At 45.9% G+C, this 19600-nt stretch overlaps 1 protein-coding gene across 2 annotated transcripts; it reads left to right on the top strand.

The window, feature by feature from the left end:
* The first annotated feature begins 1849 nt into the window (after window positions 1-1849).
* On the top strand, window positions 1850-19173 carry HAL (histidine ammonia-lyase). Of its 2 annotated transcripts, none has more exons than XM_016221883.2 (20): window positions 1850-2096; window positions 2517-2577; window positions 2684-2711; window positions 3043-3117; window positions 3205-3277; window positions 3375-3441; window positions 3720-3757; window positions 4354-4479; window positions 5640-5779; window positions 7591-7638; window positions 8274-8421; window positions 9152-9247; window positions 9347-9405; window positions 10355-10435; window positions 12690-12755; window positions 12833-12998; window positions 14529-14663; window positions 16233-16341; window positions 16434-16503; window positions 18851-19173. In XM_016221883.2, exons 1-20 carry the CDS (start codon window positions 1850-1852, stop codon window positions 18989-18991), a joined length of 1974 nt encoding a protein of 657 aa, XP_016077369.1. In that variant the 3' UTR covers window positions 18992-19173. The 2 variants fall into 2 exon arrangements, with proteins under 2 accessions (XP_016077369.1, XP_087670101.1); XM_087813975.1 differs by having other exon boundaries at window positions 7591-7661; window positions 8246-8421.
* The last annotated feature ends 427 nt before the right edge of the window (window positions 19174-19600 follow it).

Below are 19600 nucleotides of genomic sequence, written 5' to 3'. Positions count from 1 at the left end.
CATAAAAGCAGAGAGTGTATTTCATTTATTTCATCCCCAGCACCTAGCATAGTATTTGGGACTCTGGCACATACCAGGCTTTCAAGAAATATTTAGCAGAAAGTTAAGGTACTTCATGTTGAAGGGCCTCCATTTTCTGAGAGGTGGGAGGTAAGGTCTTCCTCTGAGAATTAGGGGAGGTGGATTTTGAGAAGGTCTTGGAGGAGTGGGTGAACCCACATGATACTTTTGAAGGCATTTCTGACCCCCTACACCTTTAGCATTATAAAGGAATTTCAAAATGCTGAAGAATGTGGTCCAGGTGAGCAACGAGGGGACCAGCTTCCTAGGGAAGTAAGTGAGGAAGCAGGTGGGAAGTGGAGGAAAGAAGGAACCAACTATAGGACAGGTCCTAAGGGCAGAGATGACCAAAGTAAAGGGGGGAGCTAGCTGTAAGGCTCTAAGGCTGTGGTCAGAAGGTGGGTATTAGAATGTAAGATTTATGCATATCAAATTCAGGGAGCGGTCAGGATTTGGGTGGCTCAAGTGCAAGTTTCAACAGAGCTCAGGCATGGTGGCTCCTTATTTGTACAGATCCGGGGAAGCTGCCAGAGAAGGAGATGCTGGGTATGGGTGTTTTCTGTGAGCAACGTGTCTCTAGTCCCAGCAGAAATACGTTTTAATGGGAACAGATCTTTAAGGATTTTTCTATTGTGTTCATCAAATCTCTAGAAAAACTGGCTTACCACTAAAATGCTGCTGAGCTAGTGCCCACATTTCTTTGATTCTTTTACATGCTCTTCAGACTTTATTAATACTAGTAGCAATGAATTGGGTGCAGGGAGCAGTTATCTGTGTTGAAGAAGCTTCATTGGATTGCCGATAGTCATGTACAAAGATAAGAGAACGTTTATAAAACAATATAGAGAATATTAAAGTCCAAATTATAGTTACAAACACTTCTTTAGTACCAGGTGCTGCTCTAAGGGCTTTCCACATATGAACTCAATCCTCTCAGCAGCCCTTTGCAACAGGTACTATCATTATCTCCATTTTATAGATTAGGAAGCTGAGGCCCAGAGAGGTCAAATAGCTCACCAGAGGTCACAGCCAGTAAAAGGCAGAGCCAGGATTTGATCCCAGGTAGATACCTTTGCCCTCTGAGGAGGAAGCAGAGGCTAGTTAAGAGCTTGTGTGCTGGAGGCTAATAAGGGCCTGAGCTGGAATTCCACCCATGGCTGGTTGAGCTGTTAACCTTCAAGCCCTGATGGTTCTTTCGTCCAGACAGTGACCTTTGAGAAGTTGTGAAAATGATCTCTGGCCTTTGCAGTCTCCCTCTGTGGAGGGGCAGCCTCAGGAAACCCTAACAGTGAGCAGTAGTTGCTCAACACCTGTTTGTGCAATAAACAGATGAGTGAGGATTGCCACACTCCCAGGTGTCATACTTGGATGGCAGGGTGTACTTCACAGTTGACTAATCCAAGATAAAGACAGGAACACAGTGTTTATAAGTTACAGGAAGGGGGGAGGGAGAAATCAGGAACCTGGAGGGAAAGGGCCAGCAGCGGTGCCAGCAGGCGCTAGGACCCCCAGGCCTTGCTGCACCGCAGGTGCACAGGCCTGCTCGCATCCCCCTCGGGGCCTCTAGCTCAGCTGCAAAAATCCAAAGGGACACCATGGGCCCTTAATAAATATTTGCCCAACGTGTGAATGAGTAAAGGCAAGGGTAGTGGCATATTTTGAAAGTCCATCCTTGCCCTCCCCACCCACCGCACCTGGTAGTCACCGCTAGATAAAACTTTCTGCTCCTGGCGACTGTCACCAGTGACTGTGACCTGAGGAGGAGCAGGAGCAGGAGCGGCAGGGAGCCATGCCCAGGTACACGGTGCATGTGCGTGGAGAATGGCTGGCTGTCCCCTGCAGGGACGCACAGCTCACCGTGGGCTGGCTGGGCCGCGAGGCTGTGCGCAGGTACATGAAGAACAAGCCAGACAACGGCGGCTTTGCCTCCGTGGACGACGTGCACTTTCTAGTGCGCCGCTGCAAGGGCCTGGGCCTGCTGGACCATGAGGACTCGCTCGAGGTGGCCCTGGAGGACAACGAGTTCGTGGAAGTGGGTGAGTGGCTGGAGCGGAGGCGCAAACTGCAGTAATTGACTTGCTTTGTCTTATATACCCACTTCCATAGACTTAAAGGTGAAGATCCTTTTGCCCTTCGAAAGACCCTCACCAGATGAGAGGCCAGCGGCACCGAGTTCAGATTTCAAACCAAATAAAGCTGGGATGGGGACAGAAGTAGGGGTTAGATCTTAAACTTTCACTTAAACCCAGGTCCACACCCGGCACCTACATCTCTGCTTTTGCTCTCCTCTGCTGTAAAGATGCTAAGAGCACTTGAAAGTATCTAACGTCGTTTTAAAGCAGCCATTTGGATAGAATTCAAAGGCAATTGAAGAGCCCTTCCCTGGTTTACCAGCAAGGCCAAAATTGGCTCTCCACCGTGATCCGTAAAGGGTCGTTCTTGTCTTCTTGTTTCAGTCATAGAGGGGGATGCCATGTCTCCTGACTTCATTCCATCGCAACCAGAAGGAGTCTACCTGTATCCTTTCCTGCAGGCTCCTTGGCCTGCTCTGGGGGCTCCTCCTGCCAGTGATGGGGCTGGGGCTCTGCCACACTTCCCAGTATTTTCCTTTACCCGGCTTCAGGTACAGCAAATACCGGGAGCCGGAAAAGGTAAGCTGCAAACTACTCTATTTTGTTGTTAAGAAAATTAAGTCCCCCTCATTTAAGGAGGGAGAGAGCCAGCAAAATTGATGAGCAAACACTGTCAATCAGGTCAGGACTTTGTCCAGCTCTGGGAAGTAGGGAAAGGCATTATGCTTTTCGGTTTCTGACATTCCTTACTGGGCCTCCCCTTAGGTAAGCTTTCTTTTAATTTAGCCCATTAAATTGGCAGTGATAAAATCTCTGAAGTGCCAAGTTTGGTCCTGCTTGAGGCTTCCCTGCTCTCTTGTTTGAGCAACTAAGCTGTTCAGACTCACAGAGACCCCCTTCCCTTGTGCAGTACATCGCCTTAGATGGGGACAGCCTGACCACCGAGGACCTGGTGAACTTGGGCAAGGGACGCTACAAAATAAAGGTACGGGGGAGGGAAGGGTATCCTCTGTCCTTTACTGCCGCGGGTGGAAATCTTCCAGGCGCTCGGCTCTGACCAATGTTTCCCTAGCTCACCCCGACGGCGGAGAAGAAGGTGGAAAAGTCCAGGGAAGTCATAGATAGCATCATAAAAGAAAAGACTGGTATCTCTTCCCTTTGTGTTATACAATTATTTTTATAGACTTAAAAAAATTGTATATGGCCTGCATCTAATTGGATAATGCCTGTTGTTTATTCCAGTTGTTTATGGCATTACCACGGGTTTCGGGAAATTTGCCAGAACTGTCATTCCTATCAATAAGCTAGAGTAAGTGCGATCCCTGCTCTCCCCAACCGCACACACACTCCCCTGCCTCCTACCCCCATTTTTCCAGATCCCTTTCAACAAGGGAAATAACATCTGGCCCAGTTTAGCGATCCGGAGGCTTGGGTGGACTTGCACAGACTTGCACAGGAGTTGGTACTGGAAACAGGCTGCCTCGCTCGGTCCCTCCAAAGATGTAACTGCCCCTCCCTCCCCCTCGGCAGGTGGGGGGACATTTCACCATGAGGTATCTAAGAGGGTTTTTGCCCTTTCTCTTTCAGGGAGCTCCAGGTCAACCTTGTACGTTCGCACTCTTCAGGTAAATCATTCCAAATGCTAGGTGCCTCCTAGATCTCGTTTGACTGGCTGGATAAAGTACAGCACCGAGCGATGCATCCTGTGACAGCCACGGAGAGCTAGTGCCTTCCAGGGACTGGGTGCTTCGGGGGAGGGAGGGACGCAGAAAGCATCAGAAAAGAGCGCCCTCCAGCTGAATCTCAGGAAAGGGAATGGGCCAGGGAGAGGGAAGGGATTGGAACAGGAGCACCTGTACAGGTACAGTCATGCCAAGAGAACAAAATCAAGGCTGAAAGTCAGGGAATGAGTTGATCAGGACGAGGTAAGATGGGAGTCTGTCAAGAATCAGCTCCCATCAGATTGCAAGGCAATGTGTGCTGAGGGGTCTGGACGTTATTCCAAGGGTGTTGGGTGGGAAGTGGGGGCTCACCGAAGTGTTCCAAGAGGGGAAACTGAGAAGGCAAAACTGGGGTTTCACCTTTGTCGGGAAGATACGACTTTAAGAAGCAAGACAGGAGGGAGAGCAGTCCAACTATCTGAGTCAAGAATTGAAGAAAGATTTAAGAGATGGAGGCAGCCAAGAGGTGGAATAGATTTTGGTTTTCAATTGTTTTGTAGGTGTTGGGAAACCACTAATCCCTGAGAGATGTCGGATGCTGCTGGCTTTAAGGATCAATGTCTTAGCCAAAGGATACAGTGGCATTTCCCTGGAGACCCTCAAACAAGTTATCGAAGTATTTAATGGTAATGCAATGGATCCCAGACTGACCCTCCATTGAGGCTGGGCATGTCCCATACAGTAGACTTGATGGTACTTCTGGGGCCCTAGAGTTCTGAGAATCCCCCAGGGTGAGCTCAGATCTGGAAGCTGGCCTGTGGGTGGCACTGCTTTCCCCTATTGAAAATATTTAGCAATTCGCAAAGACACTGCTCTTAGGGCGTCTGAGTTTACTTTGAAAAACAAAGCCTCTTTTTTGGTAATTTATTGGGAATTTCCTACAAAACAGCACACATCCCTTTATAGGTGGTGGTGAGGCGGCAGACTAGGAGTCTGGCAAAAGAAAAGACTAAGTTGCCTATGACTTCACCTGCCCAGAAAACTCATCAACACTTTGGTGAACCTTCTCCTTCTGGAACGTTTTATATTTCTTTTCTAATGTCAATATTTACGTGTTCCCAAACATTCTCCAATAGGCTTTAATGGCCACACACAAAGTTTGGTCATAGGAAAATCTCTTAATTCCATATTTAGATCATTTCTAACTTTTGTTCTTAGAAACAAGGCTATAATGCACCAGCTAGTTCCTGGTCACATCTTAAAGATACCTTGCCAGAATTCTAGGAATTTCTAGGTCAGATTAGAACATGCACAGTAACAATAAGGAAGGAGCACCTCTGCACCTCTGGACCAAGAAGGAGGGAGTTAGCAAATAATCCTCATGGGGATACGGGTTCCAGATCACCTTTCCCCACGCAGCCTGATCTGGATCGTTTCTCTGTGTACAGTGCTCCCCCACCCACCTTCACACAGCAAATCTGGGCATGTCCTGACTAAAACCTGCAATGTGTCCTATTATCCTCAGGAGAAAGTCTCAACTTAAAGAGACTACAAGGAACCGCTTTGTTACTGGGCGCTTCCTCTTTCCTTCCTGCCTTCCTTCACTCCCCCCCCCCCTTTTTTCTTCCTTCCTGCCTTTCTTTCTCTCTTCCTTCCCCTCATCTCTTTCTATAGCACCCCGGCCAGGTCCCTTAAGTATCAGTTGTGCTTGAGGAATTAGCTTTCTCCAGGTATTTGTACCAGAAGGTGACCCTAGATCCTGTTGGGGGAGGTGGGCCTCACTGGCCAAGTGAAGTTGGCCAGAAGGAAGTTCTCCTGGAGTAACGAGTGTCTGCTTCCCTCCCAGCCTCCTGCCTGCCCTACGTTCCAGAGAAAGGAACCGTTGGTGCCAGTGGAGACCTTGCTCCACTCTCTCATCTTGCCCTTGGGCTCATTGGAGAAGGAAAGATGTGGTCTCCAAAGAGTGGCTGGGCTGACGCTAAATACGTAAGACTTGAACAGCAATGTCCATCTGAAAGATTTTTCCCTGGGCTGGACACTGGACATACAGCATGTTTTCTATCACTTAATCCTTACAGCAGCCCAGTGAGGGGGCCACTGTTATCCCTGTTTATAGATGAGAAAACTGAAACTTGGAGGTCATACTAGGCAAGGCTCTTAGCTTTCACACCCAACTGCCGGCCTCTGGACTTGGCGATCACCTTGGTGAAAAGGCACAGCTGCCAGTGTTGATCCCGGGAAACTCTTCTGCACCTAAAACACTTCTGGTGCCTATCTGGGAGGTCACACATTGTCAGAACTTTACCTAGTTGCTGGTCTCACAGGTACTGAGCTGTGGATCATAGCACTCACTCTGTGGCCTCTGGAAAGAAGGGGCCCATTGACCCCCAAGCTCCCACCTGGTGGCTAATTAGAAAGGCTTGTTTCTGATAAAGCTCGAATATTTTCTTCATTCAGCTCTCCAAATTCCATTAGAGCAGCCCAAAGAGTTATTTGAAGGGCCATCACTGATCTATTGTTGGGAGGTCCCCTAAGCAAAGGGTCCAGGGCCAAGGAGAAGGGAGAGGTTAAGGAAACAGATAATCCTCATGGGAATACGGGTTCCAGATCACCTCCTTCCATGCAGACTCTTCTTGATCATTTCTCTGGGTACAGTGTTCCCCAGGCCCCCTTCACACAGCAAATCTGAGTATGTCCTGCCTAAAACCTACAGTGCTTCCCATTGTCCTCAGGAGAAAGTCTAAACTTAAAGTGGCTGCAAGAGCCTTGTTTGGCACCTTACCCGCCTCATCCCTCCCCACCAGGTTCCCCATCACAGACTCTGGAGGCTCCTTGCAGCTGGAATGCTGCGTCCTAGGCAGAAGGACCAGCACAGGGCCATCCTCTCTTCCCCACTCACTCCCGCTCCTCCTGATGAGTCCTCGGGGAAACGTCCCTCTCTGCTCTTCTGGCTCTTTGCCCTACTCCCACCTGCCCCCCACAAGTCCCCTTTGCTCCTTTGTGCTCTCCTAGCATCTTCTGTGATTGTTTCCCATTGAACTGTACCCACTTCCTACCTCCCGGAGACTGCACATTCTATTTCTGTAATTGCCCCCGAGCTTGTCTGTCTCCATTGCCCCAGCCCCACACTCAGAGCAGAGTTAGATGTGTAATAGATTCTCTAAAAAACCTGGGAAACTGCCATAGTACATGGTGCAGGCTCTGCCTTCCTTCTTCCCTAGAGAGACCTTAACTTAGTGACTGTTTTTACTTCTTTTATTTCAGAGTAAGATTATTCTGCCCACTTCCCCTTAGAATTCTGTTCCCATCTATTAGGCCAACAGTCCCCCCTTCGTCGACCCTCACACATTTGCCACACAACTGAGAAGCCCTGCTCTGAGGTTCTGCCTCAGGAAGACTTTTTAGGTCAAGTTCAGGAGGCAGGGTTACCGACAGACAGAGGCCCAGCCTTCGCGCAGCACAGGTGCGTGTGGGCTCAGGAGGCAGCAGGAGACGGTGAATCACTAAGGTGGACACCTAACACCAAGGACCCGAAACCAAAACTCAGGGTCGGTTCTGTAGACACGAGAGCCCCTGACTTAAGTATAAAAATCATTTGAAAGCTAAGTCTGCTTTCAGACTAAAGAACAGAACTAGAGAATAGACCAGAGATGAGAAATAGAGCTAATCCCTGTAGGTCTAGACTTTTATCAGACAGACTTTTGGGCTTAAAGATCTTCTGTTGGGTTCCTCATGAAATTAGTAATAGGCTGGTATTTCATTTGTTCCCCGTTATAATTTTTGAAATCATTCTTTAGGTCCTGGAAGCGCACGGATTGAAACCAATTGTTTTGAAACCAAAAGAGGTAAGGAGACTCAAGGAAAATTTGTTCATGTCAACAAGTCTGTCTTTAGGCACTATTTTCAGTCTTAATATCAGTCTCGCTGATCTGTTAAAATAAACATGGCTCACATGTTTGTTGAAAGTTGGTCACTGAAGAAACAGCTCCTCCATCGGTATTTAAAAGATTCTTCATGCCACAGATGCTTACGGGTTCTCTTACCTAAGAACTTAAACTTTAAGTCGGGATCTCTCAGGATCCCTAAGAGATACTCTAAGCCAAGAGCATCCTAATACTCCTGGACCAGAAATGTTTTAGGTTATCTTGTCTATAACAATGATAAGTTAAAGAAGAAATACAGCATAATTAAGAGCTAGAGATTTTATATGCCTTTTACACTGGAGCTACTCTGCTGCCCTGAGAATGGGGAGACTAACAGCTATTCTATTTGCCGGATTTATAGTAATGATTTCACGTAGGATAGCACTGAGTCCTCAAGTGCTTAAGTAACATCACTGCCCTGCCCTTCAGAAAACAGGAATAAGCATCATTTAGCTGACTGACTGGCTAACTTTCCTCTTAGGAAAGTTACAGGAAAGCCTGTACCTAGGCTTGTTACAAAAAGATACAGTAGGAAACTTCTCTCCCCTGCCCCAAAGGGTCTGGCGCTCATCAACGGGACACAGATGATCACCTCCCTGGGCTGCGAAGCTGTGGAGAGGGCCAGTGCTATAGCGCGGCAGGCTGACATCGTGGCGGCCTTGACCCTGGAGGTGCTGAAGGGCACCACCAGAGCCTTCGATACCGGTCAGCATGGTTCCTCTGGTCGCTATTCATTCAACCAGGGCTGGTGGGGCGGGCTGGTTGAGGTCTTTAGACACAGGAGTGGGGTGCGGGGGGAACCCAAAAGCCTGTGACGTACTCAATACTGTTATAGCTTCACCTAAATTCTGCCACACTCAGCCCTTGAAATGACCACGTTTTACAGACACTGACCCTGAGAGTTAAGTGACCTGCCCCAGATCACCTAGATCTGGCTCTCATCAAACTATGTGCTGTTTTAGGACTATGTTTGCAGAGTTTTAGAACTATAGTAGGATTCAGGTTGGTCCCCTTTAGAAAACTGGGGGTGGGGGACTATAAAAATGGTATCTTACCTAGAAAGTAATGAGTTTAAAAAACTCTGTATTTTTATATAGAATAGGACAAAAAAAGCTGTTTAAAAATGACTTAGTTAAGTTAGGCTACTATAGAGCTCCCTCCCATTAGGAGCCTAAATCTTTTTAGGGTAGCCCAGGGTTTTGAGTTGAATGCCCAGTAGTTGACCTTGCAATACATCATTTGTACTTGGAAATTTGAAGTAGAAATAATAAAGACAACAAGGAAGATCTTGCTTTTGGAGATGTTTCTAATCCTCAGGGGCGGTTAAGGACCTGGGACTTTGCGGGCTGTGTCGGCAGCGTGGGTGGTTCCGAGCCGTCCATGGTAGCTTGTTCCAATATGAGGGTTGCTCAGGCTTTCTCTTCATCAATTCTAGACATTCATGCTGTCCGCCCTCATCCTGGGCAAATTGAAGTTGCTTTTCGGTTTCGGTCACTCTTGGACTCGGATCACCACCCATCAGAAATAGCAGGTCTGGGCAAGTTTATGTGAGTGAGCTTATTTGGTTTTGTGTTTTGTGGGGGGGAAATCGCTAACATGTTCCCTGCCATCCCCTCCACCTTTTCCACAGAGAGTCACAGGTTCTGTGACCGTGTGCAGGATGCGTACACCTTGCGCTGCTGTCCACAGGTAAAGCAACAAACAGACTTTCCTTTCTCTCTCCCAATGTAGGGGGGGGGGTAGGAAAAGAGGAAGGTGTTAGAAAATCATGCAATGGTCTATTAGGATCCAAGCTTCTTTACAGCCTCTATTAAAAATGATGTAGATCATACTTCCATTTGTCCTATTATTGTCATTTCTATGTGATAAGCTGGTTGTTTCCTTTTAAATTACTTCGCTCAACCTTGAAGAGACGTCCCACAGGCAACTTGCTGTGTTGGCTTAGTGCCCTCACTCTTGAAAATTCTTAGAAATAACATCATCCTAACCAGTTAGGGGAGTTTCAGTTGCTCTCCCTGCTAGACAGAACTAGAACCAGCCAGCCACGGGTGTTCACAAGAGCGCCTGCTCACCTGCACTCCATAGGCAGACATAAATCATCACAAATGAACCTGTGAGGCTTAACTTCAAATAAAAAGTGCAGGTGATTGGGTTAGCATGAGGCATCCTGTACTGCAGATGTTACAACACATTTGCATATGGCAATTAGTAGAATGAGAGATTAACACGCTTCTCAAGAATGAAACAGTACGGGGTGGGGGGCAAAGGTAGGGTTATGGTTGTTCCTATGGAAAGTATTAATAAATAATAATACAAGAAGAAACTATGTGTTTTGAGTTCTCACAATTGTAAACCTGCTTTTGCCCCACCCTGTATTTCAGTTTGTGCCAAGTTCCTGTCTACAGGGCAATAAAGAGCCTCCCGCCCAGAGTGAAGGCCCTCCGTCCTTGTACTCAGCCAGCTCTATTCTCGCTACATCAAAAACATCTATGAGGAAGAATGGCCAAACGAGCTCTGCTATAGGAATAAATCCCACTTTCGAACATCCTTGCTATTCTAATAAGAGTATCAGACTCCGCAGGGCAGGCACCATTGTCAGCGTCCTCCATGTAGTAACTCATTTACTCTTACATTTTAGGTCCACGGTGTGGTGAATGACACCATAGCATTTGTGAAGAAATTGATTACCACAGAACTGAACAGTGCAACAGATAATCCTGTATCTTTTGACTGTTTCCTAAACCATAATTATAGAATTTCAGCTGGTAATTCTAAGATCTGAAGTGATCATGGTGTAGCATCTCTGCCCTGTCCCTCCATTTCATAAAATGAGTGCCTCTGGTTCAGAGAGCTATGGCTTTCCACATCCCAAGTTTTCATTTCTGACATGGACTTTACTCAAATCAGTGTTTCTCTGTGTTTGTACAAAGAAGGGTAGAACACTTCCATTTCTCAGGGACGGGGCTTGGCTTTCTTTCCTGGTGTGGGTATCTCAGTATTTTTGCTATGGAATGCTCTGGGATGGCTTTGTTCCTCTAGACGCTCATGTGATCAGTCAGGGGTCACATTGGCTAAGTCTTCACAGAGACCATACTGCCTGTCTGTCTCCGTTTTGTGTGTGTGTTTTTTTTCAGAGAGAGAGAGTGGGAGGGAGGGGGAGGAGGGAGGGAGGGAGGGAGAGGGAGAGGGAGAGAGAGAGAGAGAGAGAAACATCAATGTGGGAAAGACACATTGATTGGTTGCCTCCTGCACACGCCCCAATCAGGGCCAGGGATCGAGCCTGCAACCAAGGTATGTGCCCTTGACCTGGAATCAAACCTCAGACCCTTCAGTCCATGGGCTGGCGCTCTAACCACTGAGCCAAACCGATCAGGGCTGACTCGGTTCTTACCCCTGGAGAAAGTGCTGAGTTAGCATCCCAGAAAGCAGCTCACAGCCTGGGCTAGCAGACGGGCCCACAGCAGCTGGGTGAGGTTTCTCCAATGAGCGTACTTTAGGATGTGTGTTTTATGTCCTCTCAGATTGTTTCATGGTTAAGTCAAATCCACACTAAATAATCCTCAACTCACTAACCACCCTCTACACCATCCCACCCCCCAAATGTAGCAGTTTTCCTAAACTCCATGTAGTCTTATCTCATCTATCTGTCCTGTAGAGCAGGAGTATCAATCGACACTTACATAATTTAAGTTTGAAAGGGTGTCTTAGAGAGCTTTAAAAAAACAATAAGTTATTGGAAATGGGGGAGGAAATAATTCCCTATAAAGTCTCCCCCCACCCCTTGCCTTGGCAAAAATTTCAGCCAAAAATCCTTTACTTCCTCAACTGAATATTTTTAATTGCTGAAGAATTTCCAATAGCTTAATCTTTGGGAGTTCTCCTGTAATACTGGTGTTACCTGAAAGGATAGTTTTCCAGGTTTTCTATAGCAGATAAAGAGCACCTATGACCTAGTTGCTGGATATGATGGGAGTTAACCTCTAATTGCTATAATCTAATAGCCAACCAACCTACTTGGAGCTAGAGAACAACAAAACATGCATAAATTATAATGGTGCAGAGGTCGCTTGCTGTAAGGACGCAGAGAATGGAGAGAAGACCAAGGCCTATGGTTGGGGTGGGTTCGTGGGAAAGGAGAGTGAAACCTGAGATGCTCAAAGGGCAACTCTAGACTTGACAAAGATTGTGCAACACGTGCACCTCCAGCTCTTTGGAAGCCAAAACCTCTCTCACACAGAGTGAGTTCCTAGTTGATATGATAGGTAGTGAATATTCTTTAGTGCAGTAGGTAAAAATGAGCTCTTTGGAATGTGGAAGAAGGGCCTGTTACGGTCTTTTTCTGTTGGTTTAGGTGAAGGGCCTAAAGGGATGAAATGATCCCTGAGAAGACAAATATTCAGTGAGTCCAAAGTTGCCTGTGACCTAAATGGGTTTACGATGACCTATCAGCCACCATTTGCTGTGAACGCCTGCACAGGTCACTGAGTAGAAAGTTTGTTTGGAAGTTTTCCCAGAATTGATTATTCCAGACAATTTGGTGGTTGGTCATCAGCAAAGCCTTCCATTCGGCAGGTTCTTCTACAGAGCACAAGCTCACAGTGCCCATTGAAGAGAGAGAAATTGCTTTGAAACTGGCATCCTGGTCTCTGCTCTTAGTTTCAGGCTATAAACTTTTTAAGAGCAAATACTAACCACCAGATTAGCACAGTTATGATGCTTGAGAGTCTCTAATCTCAAGGGAAACAGTGTTTCATGCCTTGTGTTTCTTTGGCCCTAATTGGGTATACACAATTCTTAAGATTGTTTGTTTGTGTGTTTGTCCGTGTATGTCAACAACTGCTTGTGGACTTTCCCTCTCTCCACCCCAGATTTTACAAGGGCTGCTGCCTCAATGTTAGAAACAGGCAGACTGGGGAAGGTGTTTTATTTGAAGTAATCAGGAAATGTGTTCAAGCCTTAACCTATTTTGAAAGATGGTCTTTGCCAACCGGGGAGAGACTATTTCTGGAGGAAATTTCCATGGTGAATACCCAGCGAAAGTAAGTTTTTTAGAATTGCTGCTGCCCCTGAGAGCATATTCCAAATGCCGGCCAGCTGAACCGAGATACTCTTTCAGGCCCTGGACTATTTGGCCATCGGTGTCCACGAACTTGCTGCGATTAGCGAAAGAAGGATCGAAAGGCTCTGTAACCCCTCCCTCAGCGAGCTGCCTGCCTTCCTGGTGGCCGAAGGTGGCCTGAACTCTGGATTCATGATAGCCCACTGCACGGCCGCCGCCCTGGGTAAGGACACTGCCCTCTTCCCAGATAGCAAGCCTGTCCATTGAAGGGCCTCTCCATTTTACCTGAAAATATCAAATTTTGTCTTTGAATGCGATCTAACTTTTTCAGCACCTCCCTTTGCATCCTGCCTCCCTTCATACCAATGCAGCAGGTTGTCTCTTTAATATTTTTTAGAAAAATTATAGAACAAAACATAAACAATATTGTATTGAGACACAGTAACACACGAGTGAGATCGTAAACAATGAGGTTTCCACAACCTCTCTGTAGGACACAATTTGACATCACATATGAACTTTATCTTTGTAGCTGTTCCCCGAAGTCAATTTGAAGACGATCAGAAAGAAAAGGACCCAGATGTTTATAGTTAATGGTGAAACTTGAACGGATCTGAATAATTAAACTTTGGATCCATTGCATTAGATACACCAACCACTAACAATGTGATTACAACATGCAACAGTGCTTATCAGAAGCAGAAGGCCCTCTATGGACACTGAGCTTCACAGAGCTCATTCCCGATTCAACACTGTAAGGGGACAGATCAGTAACTCACCAGAGTGGGCCTGGCACAAACGAAGTGCTAAGGGCTTCACTTATTTTCGCTCACTTAATCATCACAACAATATCAAGAGGCAGGTACTATTATTACTTCCATTTCACAGATGAATACCTAAAGATCCGAGGAGTTAAGTGTCTTCCCCGATCTTGCACAGCTAGTAACGAGCAGCGAATTCAAGTCCAGGCATTTTGGCTCCCAAATCTGTGCTCTTATTTCAATTAATGAGGACCTCATTTTAATCAGTACTTAATCCTAAAATATGGTTGCCAAATTTAACAAAGAGAAATGCAGTGTATCCAGTTAAATTTGAATTATTTGGGACATACTTGTACTAAAACTTATTTTTTTAAATCTGAAATTTGAATTTACCTGAACATCCTGTGTTTTTATCTGGCAAACCTACCCGAGAGGCAGGAGAGCATGGAGTCTGGGTTCGAATCCTGGCTCTGCCATTTGCAGTGTGATATGGAACAAGTCTCAATCCTGCTGAGCCTCGGTTTACTCCTATGTAAAACGCACATGATAAATTTACCTAGTGGGGCTGTTTTTGAGGACCAAATGAATTAATGCAGGTAAAACCTTAGAACTATGCCTGGTGCTCAATAAATATAGTTAGTATTCCTCCCAATCCCTTACTCACCTAAGCCTCACACTAAAACTCAATGCAAATAACCAGCAAATTCATCTGAATTCATCTCTGTCAGATATCTTCCACTTGCTCACTTACCTCCAGGTTAAAATACCCCTTCAAAGGGCAGCAAGTTCTCGTATTAAAATGGTGGGGGGAGAGGTCACTGATTTCTAGAGAATGTTATGGACTTTGGGAAGTCCCCTTTGAATGTTTAGCTTCCCAAGCTGTCTACTGAAGTTGTTCTGTGTGCTTTCAAGGAGCACTTTGGGCAGACACGTGTCAGTCGGGCAGTTTTTCCTGTTAGAGCATATCCTTACCCCGCACCCACCTCTTGCAGTTTCTGAGAGCAAGGCTCTGTGCCACCCGTCGTCCGTGGACTCCCTCTCCACCAGCGCCGCCACGGAGGACCATGTGTCCATGGGAGGATGGGCAGCGAGGAAGGCCCTCAGGGTCATCGAGCACGTGGAGCAAGGTAACCCCAGCCAGCCGGGGATGGTGGGCCTCATGGGTAAATGACTTCGGCAGTGGTCCTCAAAGTGGGATCCCCACCGGCAGCATCAGCCTCACCTGGATCTTGTTAGACAGGCAGATTCTCAAGCCCCTCCCCACGCCTTCAGAAGGAGAAACTCTGGGGAGGAGGGCAGAGGAATCTGGATTTAACAAGTCCTCCAGCTGATTCTCATGCTCACGGGAGATTAAGAATCACACTTGCTGGCTAAACTGGTTCATCTGCTGGCTTTTTTTTTTTTTTTTTTTAACAAGACTCAAAACATTCAAAAGTGGGGAGATTGATAGCATGAACCTCCTAGGCACCTCACTCTGATTCAACAGCACTTTTGCTTCATTTCTTCTTTTCTCAAATTATTTTCAAGCAAATCCCTGTTGTATTATTTTATATTATTTTCTTCCTGCATACTTTATTTATTTTTTTGGTGTGTGCGTTTTTAACTCTCACCCGAGGATATTTTTTCCATTGCTTTTTAGAGAGAGTGGGAGGGAGAAAGAGAGAGAAGCATCAGTGTGAGAGGGACACATTGGTTGCCTCCCACACGAGGCACACGCCCCGACTGGAGCCTGCAACTGAAGTACATGCCCTGGGCCAAAAATCGAACCCAGGCCCCTTCGCTCCACAGGCTGACCCTCTAACCCCTAAGCACACCGGCGAAGGCCTTCCTGCGTACTTTAACTTAACTATCAATGCTCGCTTATGCACTAGAATGCCATCACCACATCCAACAGGCAGCCTTGGATTAGACAATAGAAGAGACATTCTTTCTCTCTACCCGCTTGGAAATTAGGGTCTAACCAGAGAGGCAGACATTGGACAATAGCTTGGCAATTCTTGGTAGCACTTAACAAAATTCTGACTAAATAATAGAGTCCTAGGAGAATGTAACCAAGTCTGAAGGCATGAGAGAAGGCATCTTCAAAGGAGTATTTAAGGGTAAGACCTAAACAACAAATAGGGCCAGCTAATTGGGAGGAGAGGTGCAATGTTAGTTTTGTAAGGGAAGGGGTGTGTGCACAAAATAAATTGTTCTGAGAGCAGTGGACTTGGGAGCTTTTGAATTTGAAATCTCGAAAGGGACATTATACAGGGTGGGGCCAAAGTAGGTTTACCATTGGGAGTATGCGAAACATGGAGTTTATTCTTGTATTATTATTTATTAATCATTGTATTATTTTTCACCCGAACAACTGTAACCTACTTTGGCCCCACCCTGGAGACTCAGTCCCAGGGCAACCAAAGACTCATCACCGGCTCCTTCAACCCTTTGATGAGGTTCTGCACGCCAGGTATTTCAGGCCAAAGGGACTAAAAACAGACTAAAAACAAGCTGAACCTCACAGAGGTGGGACTAGCAAGCAGACCTCCCATCTCCTTTAGAGGAGGTGAGGAGAGGGAAACAGGCATTTGCCTGGGTTCTTTGCCCCCCTCACCATTAAAGGTGCATCCAAGAGGCCACCTGCTTGGTCATTCACAGCCCTCAGGCGGGTGGCGGGCTTTAACCTGCCGCCCCCTCCCCCTTTCTCCACCTAGTGCTGGCCATCGAGCTTCTGGCAGCCTGCCAGGGCATCGAGTTCCTGCGCCCCCTGAGGACGACCACTCCCCTGGAGAAGGTCTATGACCTGGTGCGCTCTGTTGTCAGGTAAGGCCCTTTGTAACGGGAGTGACACCGCCTGGGGACTGAGCCCCGGCAGGGTTCGTGCTGGGCTGATGCCTTGATCTGCTTTCTCGCAGGCCCTGGGTGAAAGATCGGTTCATGGCTCCAGACATCGAGGCGGCACACAGGCTGCTCGTAGAGCAAAAGGCAAGCTCGCTGCTTGGCTTCTTTCTTCGTCTGGGGTCGTTATGGGAAAGTAAAGTGGGTGGGCCGTGGAGAAACAGCGTCCTGCTCTTTTGCTTTCTGGCTTTTCCCTGGAAGTGAACATAAAGGTGCCTGTGCAATTTGCAAGGCCACCAAGAAGCTATTTGATCAGCTCTTAGGTGTCCCGTGTAGCACCCTAACACTGACTATGTAAGGGTTGGAAGCGGAAATGAATTTTAAACGGAGTTTTGGAACAAGTATTCATGGGGAGAAAGTGAGACGGAAGGTTCATGGATCCCTGTCACCAAGAATGTGCTCTTTCATTCTAAAGTGCCTTCTATAATGCTGTCACCCAGCCACCACCTGGTCCAATGCCTGCTTAGATCTGAAGAGAACACAAAGTCCCAGGTTTTCACTTCAAAGGGCTGTGGGTCTGTCTAGAGCTCTGGTGTGTCCTGCCCACCACCCTGGTGACATACAGATCCCTATGCTGCTGATTTCCTCTGGCTGCATTGACTATAGACTCCTCTGATAGAGACCGTCACCTAGCATGCCGACTCATTTTTTAAAATATGTTTTTAAAGTTCTTTAAGCCTTTTGTAGTAATTTGTAGGTATCGTCTTCCCTAGCATTGCTTGATTTCCCCTGAAATAGTTGCTCTACTCTTGGGGGACAGTTTTTCCCTTTGGTCTTCATGCCTGTCACTTTCAAGTGTGCCCTGCATTCAAGGTGGAGTCCCTTGCTTGCTGCTAACTCTGGCGCTAGTAGAGAAGTGTGTGAGAGGTTAGCCTTTTTTAAATTGAAATACAATTGGTACAAGACTTTATATTAGTTTCAGGTGGACATCGTAATGATTCGGTATTTGTATATATTGCAAAACGACCACAATAAGCCTAGTTAACATCCGTTGCCACACACAGTTACAGATTTTTTTTCATGATGAGAACTTTCAAGATCTATTCTCTTAGCAACATTCAAATATATAATACACATTATTAACTAGTCACCATGCTGTATGTCATGTCCCCATGACTTATTTATAACTGGAAGTTTGTTCCTTTTGACCACTTCACCCATTTCACTTACCTCTCATTTCCCACCTCTAGCAACCACCCATCTGCTCTCTGCATCTATGAGTTTGGTACTATTTTATTTTATTTTATTTTATTTTACTTTTTAATTTAGATTCCACATATAAGTGAGATAATGCAGCATTTTTCTTTGGCTTTTTCACTTAGCATAATGCCCTCAAGGTCTATCCATGTTTTCACAAATGGCAATCTTTCCTTTTAGAATAAATATATGTATATATATTTTATTGATTTAAGAGAGAGAGAAAGATAGAAACATCAATGATGAGAGTCATTGATTGGCTGCCTCCTGCACGCCACCTGCTGGGGATCGAGCCCAAAACCTGGGCATGTGCCCTGACCATAGGTCGATGCTCAACTGCTGAGTCACGCTGGTCAGGCAAGATTTCCTTTTTTTAAAAAGGAAATAATATTCATATATGTATATATATCACATTTTCTTGTTTTCTTTATCCATTCATTTATTAGTGGACACTTAGCTTGCTTCCATGTTTTGGCTATTGTAAATAATTGCAGTGACCATGGGGGTGCAGATATGTTTTTGAGGAGGTCCGCCTTTGAAAGAATACATGTTCTAAGGTGATACAAAAGAATAGAAAAAAAAGCCCCCTTGGCTGTCAGTGGCAATCAGATAAAAAGCTGTAAACCAAGAACAGGGCCTTAATTTGAGAAGGTATGATTCTTGAAAGAAAATAGATTAATGGGTCTGAGACAGTGCTTCTCAAACTGTAATTTGCATGCAAATCTCCTGGAGAAATGTGAAAATGTGGATTTGGGTTCAGCAGGTCTGGAGGGGGGCTGACATTCTGACTTGGGCCTGGTGATGTTGATGCTGCTGGTCCAGGGACAGAACACACATGGCAGGGAAACAGAGCAAATGAGGAAATCCCCTGCTTTGTATCATTCAAGGTTTGCTTTAGAAAACACACAATCAGACCCTTGAGGAACTTTCCTTAATTCTGTCCACACCGAATTCTCTAGGTTTTGTTTGTTTTTTGGCTTGTTTGACTTTAGAAGAGTAAACAGCTAAAAACCTTCATGGTAACTTCAAAAAGTTTTGGGCTTTGTATTTGAAAAGCTTTGAATGCAACCAGAGACTAATCGACACTGATTGTGTGTTAAACGCTTTATAAGAAAAGCAAGCAAACAGCTGCTGGTGTCTAGTCAGGTGTAGATCATGTTTTGGCTTCAGGTGAAGTTGATGTTTAAATGGCATGTGAAATAAATGTCAACGTTCTGGTTTCATCTTTGTTTCTCAGGTTTGGGAAGTAGCTTCACCATACATCGAAAAATACAAAATGGAGCATATTCCTGAGTCAAGACCTGTTTCTCCAACAGCCTTTTCCCTGGACTCTCTACGCAGGAAATCCAGCAGTATCCCAGAGTCTGGGGACCTTTAGAGGGCTTTGTCGTGGAATTGTAGATCAGACGGTACTTAGTTTAACAGCAAGAGGCATTATGCTGAAGGGGAGGCCTGAGAACTTTGTGTAGGTAGATCAATTCATTATATAATTCAGTTCTTCTAAAACCCACTTTGGATAGACTGGTGGCAGCAATACAGTTGCTAAACCTCACACGGTGCTCCTGGTGGCCTGGTCTGAGGCCCAGCAAGTGTTTTTTCGGTTATTAAGAGCTTTTCTTCTTTAATGCCTTCCAAAGGCCACTCACCCTTAAGGGTGAGAAGAGCAACCACACTGCAGGGTCTTTTACTCTTAACATCAGAGCAACTCACATCTTGAAACAGATTGATGGCATTCTTTTCCAAAAACATTAGACTTTGGTTAATCGCTCCCTCCCCATTTTTTTTTGTTTTTTTGTTTTTTGCTTTGACAAGCTCTCTACTAGTTAACTCTGGCTGATTGTACTATGTACGCTATGACCGATGCTCCTTACTGTGCCTTCAGAAACAACCCTTTTAAAATCACAATTTGTCTTCAAGCTGCTCTTCCTACTACTAATCGAATCATAGTGAAGAGTAGTCAGTAGGTCAACAAGAGGCTTATGTAAAG

This window comes from Miniopterus natalensis, chromosome 2, assembly GCF_054644295.1.
Source record: "Miniopterus natalensis isolate mMinNat1 chromosome 2, mMinNat1.hap1, whole genome shotgun sequence".
In the NCBI taxonomy this organism is placed as follows: Eukaryota; Metazoa; Chordata; class Mammalia; order Chiroptera; family Miniopteridae; genus Miniopterus; species Miniopterus natalensis.
The sequence above is the reverse complement of the archived record's forward strand: the minus strand, read 5'-3'. Positions and strand labels throughout refer to the sequence as shown.